Source organism: Pelodiscus sinensis, chromosome 28, assembly GCF_052426305.1.
Source record: "Pelodiscus sinensis isolate ZL-2025 chromosome 28, ASM5242630v1, whole genome shotgun sequence".
Lineage (NCBI taxonomy): Eukaryota > Metazoa > Chordata > Testudines > Trionychidae > Pelodiscus > Pelodiscus sinensis.
Window position 1 is genome coordinate 1,176,501 of NC_143079.1, and position 6,000 is coordinate 1,182,500.

At 70.0% G+C, this 6,000-nt stretch overlaps 1 protein-coding gene across 4 annotated transcripts in view; it reads left to right on the plus strand.

Annotated features, from left to right (window-relative positions):
• The window catches only part of ANK1 (ankyrin 1), a 130,774-nt gene that overhangs the window by 53,395 nt on the left and 71,379 nt on the right, over positions 1-6,000 (plus strand). For all 4 annotated transcript variants that reach the window (XM_089773830.1, XM_089773829.1, XM_089773828.1 and 1 more), the window contains exon 2: positions 2,468-2,569. In XM_089773830.1, the coding sequence (XP_089629956.1) occupies positions 2,468-2,569 (102 nt within the window). The remainder of the gene's footprint in view (positions 1-2,467; positions 2,570-6,000) is intronic.

The following is a 6,000-nucleotide window of genomic DNA, read 5'->3' on the forward strand; positions in this document are numbered from 1 at the left end:
AGTGTCGTGTGATCTTTGGGGTGTGAGGCGCCCAATAACCATGGTTACTGTTGTTCCTTCCATTGCTTTTGCACTAAGCACCCTGGCGCCGCGGTCTCTTTGACACCGGCTGGAAGGGTTTTTCTCCAGAGAGCTGAGCTGGTTGCGTCACCATTGTCATTTCTGGGCCATGAGACCCAGCTCTTCCCAGATCACTTTGGGCAAGACAGCCACGTGCCATCTCCACCCCGTCTCGCTCTGCTCAGCTGGGAACCGCTCGTCCCCACAGTGTGACTGGGCCCCGGCTCGCCCACAGAGGGAAGGTGCTCGTGTGCATATAGCCCTGGCCTGCAGCGCTGGCTGTGTGACTCGGGAATCTCTCTAGGCCTGGTCCCGCTATGGTAATCCTTCCTTCCGGCCTGTCTGGCTTGCTTACAGCATAAGCGCCGTGGGGCCGGGGCCGTCTCCCCGTGTCCGTGCAGAGCCTGCTGCAATGTGCACCTGGCGCCCGGGGCCCTTCTGTTGTCAGGAGAAGCTGCCAGGCCTGCTCTGGGGATGGGTGTGACTGCTCACCAGCTCTCCTGGCCCCCCCGGTGTCAGCTAGCGCGCCCCTCGCCGGCTCAGGATCTGCCTCGGCACCCAAGGCGCGTCTGCAGCCCCCCCGCCCCGTGCTCCGTCGCCTCCGGCTTTCTGACCCGTGACTGCAGCAGCAGCCCCCCGCGCAGGAAGTGCAGGTTAATAATAGCCCAAGTGCCTCACTTGGCCACGTCTGGCCGGGGGCTCTGCCCGCGCCGCTTCCTGAGGGGCACTGCGCTGCAGCACGGGCTGCGGGCCGAGGCCGGGGCTGCGTCCCAGACAGCGCGGGGAGGGGCCCCGCAGAGCCGCGCGGGACCAGGAGCAGCTGGAAATGGCCCTGGCTAAACGGGTGAGACGGCGGCTCTGGAGCTGGCTTGGGTTCCCTCATTCCTGTTCCAAGGGATTTTTCACTGTTTTCTTCCTGGCCAGGGGAACAGTCCTGGGCTGGACAGATGTGGCCAGCTGTGAGCAGGGCCTGGCTGGGTTATATACTCCATGGCTCTGCGGTGTAATAGCCTCTCCCTCTCTCCCCAGCTGCTCGGGGCCGGTCGAGCTTCAGGGAGCTAGCCCTGGGGCCAGACACTGCATCCCCCACGGCGAGGGCTGGCTGCTGCCTCCCATCCCCTGTTCCCCTCTGTGACGGCGCGTTGGGGTCCCCCGTCTCCTGCACCCCCGAAATGGCACAAACAGACTCCGCCAGCCAGTAGAATAGAGGTGGTTTATTGCTTCTCCAGGATACAGCCCAGCACAGATGTCATCAGGTTACAGGGCAGGCCTAGGATGCCTCAGCCCCCTTGAGATGGGGGGGGGGGTCTCGGCTTCTAAACCCCCCAGCCTGTTGCTGAGGCTGCTTCCTCCATGCTCCCAGACAGAAACTAAACTCACTCCCCTCCAGCCCTGCCCCCCGGCCAGGGCAGCTTCCACCTTCCTTTGTTCCTCTCCATGGGGGTTAGTGGTCAGACAGGTTGAGACCCTCTTTGCATAGTGACTCATCGCTCGGTGGTGCTACAGACAGTGGCCAGTGAGTTAGCAAGTTCCCCCCCACTACGTCACACCCTCCTGGTCCCAGGACAGCTCTCGCCACTGGGTGGTACAGGCTGGCCCTGATCCAGCGGCTGGGGCTGTTACCCGGTGGCAGGGTCCTTAGCACCCTCCCTCTGCTCCGAGATGATGGGGCTGGGTTATTGGTGTTGGGGTTCCCCCTGTCCTGCAGCAAGAACAGACTCCGCCAGCCAGAACGGGGCGGGGGGGGGGGGTTATTGCTTCTCCAGGATCCAGCACAGCCTAGATGTGACGTGGCTACAGGAGTCTGGGCAGGATGCCTCAGACCCCTGCGATGGGGCGCCTGGGCCCCTAGACTCCCAGCCCCCTCCTTAGTCTGTCTCCTTCATGATTCCAGCCAGAAACTGCCCCCCCCCACACTCCCTTCCTTTGCTCCGTCCCTTCCCCTAAGGGGTAGAACCAGTCCGGTCACTGTCACGGGCCCTCAAGGCGCCCCCGCTGGGCCGTGCTCACAGACGGGGGCCAGTAGGGGTCACCCCCAGCCCAGAGCCCACGCACAGCACCCGGCAAGGTACTGACACTACAGCACACTTGGCACGGAGCTTCTCTGCCAGGCCTCCCCTTAGCCCAATGCACCCCCCTCCCAGCACAATCAAGGCGGCTGCCCCCCTCTCCCAGGCCTGCTTCGCTGGCGGGTGGGGGGGTTGTGTGTTGCCTTGCTCCCTGTCCAGCGGCCGGCTCGGGGGGGGTGGCCGTGCCATTGAGACCGGGCCTGCTAGCTCCCCTGCAGCCGGCTGGCGCGGCCTGAGCCCGACAGCTCGCGCCCTGGGCTGGGCATGACAGCCCCGGCCCGGCAGTGGCGGGGGAGGCAGGCTGCAGGCTGACCCGTGTGCTCTCTTCTCTGCCCCAGGCTGATGCGGCAACCAGTTTCCTGAGAGCGGCGAGATCCGGGAACCTGGACAAAGCCTTGGATCACCTGAGCAATGGGGTAGATATTAACACCTGCAACCAGGTAGGTTAAGGCCTCCACGGTTCTGGCGCCAGCCCCTAAGTCTGACGAAACGGGCCCCTCTTGGAGAGGGGGGCTGCAGGGCGGGGCGGGGCGGGCTCCTCGCAGGACAGAAGGCAGATCGCCTGGGGGCTCATCCACAGGGCCCTAACCCTCTCCTGCCCCAGCCGGGGGTGCTGCTGAAAGGCCAGGCCCGGGGGTCCCTTGGGGCCAGCGGCCGGCCGGCTCCTCTGCCAGGCTGTGAAAGCTGCGGGCTCCAGAGGGATTGGCAGCGGCTCCTGGGCAGCGGCCAAAGAGCAGGGCTGGGCTGAGCGGGGGGCCGGGTGGCTCAGGTTCTGCGCCCAGAGAGGAGTGAGGCTGCAGACGGTGTCGGTGAACCAGCGCGCTGGGCCCGGAGGGAGCCGCCCCATTCGCACGCCCGCTGTAGCTCCCAGGGCAGGTATAGGAAGCATTGCTGTGGGCAGAGGAAGGAGAAAGTGACCAAGTCTCTCTTGCGGCTGGATGAACCGATGTTTCCTTCATCAGTCGGTCGGTCTGACACATACAGGGCCCCGTGCTCCTGTTCACGCACACGTACACGCTGCCCTCGCACGGGTGTGCCCCACGCTCCTGTTCACGCACACGTACACGCTGCCCTCGCACGGGTGTGCCTCACGCTCCTGTTCACGCACACGTACACGCTGCCCTCGCACGGGTGTGCCCCGCACTCCTGTTCACGCACACGTACACGCTGCCCTCGCACGGGTGTGCCCCGCGCTCCTGTTCACGCACACGTACACGCTGCCCTCGCACGGGTGTGCCCCGCACTCCTGTTCACGCACACGTACACGCTGCCCTCGCACGGGTGTGCCCCGCACTCCTGTTCACGCACACGTACACGCTGCCCTCGCACGGGTGTGCCCCACGCTCCTGTTCACGCACACGTACACGCTGCCCTCGCACGGGTGTGCCCCGCACTCCTGTTCACACACACGTACACGCTGCCCTCGCACGGGTGGGCCCCGCGCTCCTTCTCACGCACAAGCACACGCAGCCCTCGAACGGGTGTGCACCCTGTGCTCCTGCTCACACACACGTATACACTGCCCTCAGACAGGTGTGCCCTGTGCTCCTGCTCTTGCACACGTACATACTCCCCTCGGACATGTGTGTGCCCTGACTCCTGCTCACACATTCCCTTCAGACAGATGTGCACCCCATGCTTCTTCTGCCTCCCAGAGCTGGTGTGTGTGTGTGTGTGCGTGTGCGTGAGTGTGTGTGTGGTGCCTCCCAGGGCTCAGTGTGTGTGTGTGTGGGGTGGTGCCTCCCAGGGCTGTGTGTGTGTGTGTGTGTGGTGCCTCCCAGGGCTCTGTGTGTGTGTGTGTGTGTGTGTGTGTGGGGTGGTGCCTCCCAGGGCTGTGTGTGTGTGTGGGGGGGGTGCTGTGTAGGTGGGAGTGTTTACATGAGGTTTGGGATCTCTGGGTTCAGCAGTTAATCATGCCCTCTAATGGGGCTTCACGACATTGCCATGCAGTGACCTGGCCGCAGCTTCTTCATCTGGCCTAAGCTCTTGGGCTCCGACTGCTCTTCTGGGCCTGAGCGCCCTGCCACCGGCTCCCCCGCCACCTGCTCCCGAGGGCCCCGCCGCCGGCTCCCCCGCCACCTGCACCCGAGGGCCCCACCACCGGCTCCCCCGCCACCGGCTCCCGAGGGCCCCGCCGCCGGCTCCCCCGCCACCTGCACCCGAGGGCCCCGCCGCCGGCTCCCCCGCCACCTGCACCCGAGGGCCCCACCACCGGCTCCCCCACCACCTGCTCCCGAGGGCCCCGCCGCCGGCTCCCCCGCCACCTGCTCCCGAGGGCCCCGCCGCCGGCTCCCCCGCCACCTGCTCCCGAGGGCCCCGCCGCCGGCTCCCCCGCCACCTGCTCCCGAGGGCCCCGCCGCCGGCTCCCCCGCCACCTGCTCCCGAGGGCCCCGCCGCCGGCTCCCCCGCCACCTGCTCCCGAGGGCCCCGCCGCCGGCTCCCCCGCCACCTGCTCCCGAGGGCCCCGCCGCCGGCTCCCCCGCCACCTGCTCCCGAGGGCCCCGCCGCCGGCTCCCCCGCCACCTGCTCCCGAGCGCCCCGCCGCCGGCTCCCCCGCCACCTGCTCCCGAGGGCCCCGCCGCCGGCTCCCCCGCCACCTGCTCCCGAGGGCCCCGCCGCCGGCTCCCCCGCCACCTGCTCCCGAGGGCCCCGCCGCCGGCTCCCCCGCCACCTGCTCCCGAGGGCCCCGCCGCCAGCTCCCCCGCCACCTGCTCCCGAGGGCCCCGCCGCCGGCTCCCCCGCCACCTGCTCCCGAGGGCCCCGCCGCCGGCTCCCCCGCCACCTGCTCCCGAGGGCCCCGCCGCCAGCTCCCCCGCCACCTGCTCCCGAGGGCCCCGCCGCCGGCTCCCCCGCCACCTGCTCCCGAGGGCCCCGCCGCCGGCTCCCCCGCCACCTGCTCCCGAGCGCCCCGCCGCCGGCTCCCCCGCCACCTGCTCCCGAGGGCCCCGCCGCCGGCTCCCCCGCCACCTGCTCCCGAGGGCCCCGCCGCCGGCTCCCCCGCCACCTGCTCCCGAGGGCCCCGCCGCCGGCTCCCCCGCCACCTGCTCCTGAGCGCCCCGCCGCCGGCTCCCCCGCCACCTGCTCCCGAGGGCCCCGCCGCCGGCTCCCGAGGGCCCCACCACCGGCTCCTCCTGCCACCGGCTCCCGAGGGCCCCGCCACCTGCTCCCGAGGGCCCCGCCGCCGGCTCCCCCGCCACCGGCTCCCGAGGGCCCCGCCGCCGGCTCCCCCGCCACCGGCTCCCGAGGGCCCCGCCGCCGGCTCCCCCGCCACCTGCTCCCGAGGGCCCCGCCGCCGGCTCCCCCGCCACCTGCTCCCGAGGGCCCCGCCGCCGGCTCCCCCGCCACCTGCTCCCGAGGGCCCCGCCGCCGGCTCCCCCGCCACCTGCTCCTGAGGGCCCTGCCGCCGGCTCCCTCGCCACCTGCTCCTGAGGGCCCTGCCGCCGGCTCCCCCGCCACCTGCTCCCCTGCCCCCGAACACCCCGCCGCCGGCTCCTGAGGGCCCCACTGCTGGCTTCTTGGACCCATGTGCCCTGCTGTTGGCCCCCCGCTGGGCCCTTCCGCCCATCTCCTGGGAGCTGGGCATGGCTCCTGTGCTGGCGTTGCAGCTCACTCGGTGCGCCCCCCCAGCCTGACACACATGGTGGCTTCTGCTCACGTCCTCACCCCGGGCCCGTCCGCATGGCATCTGGGAGCCGAGACCAGCCAGCTCCTGGCCACACGCGGCCCCAGGCGGCGCTGGGCTTGCAGGGCTGCATTGGCCAGAGCTGGCCCGTAGAAAGTCCCGTGGCTGCCGCTTTCTGTTCCCTGGGGCTCTCCCCTTGCCAGGGCCCTTCCCTGGGACAGAGACTCCCAGCCTGCCCAGGGCTGGCAG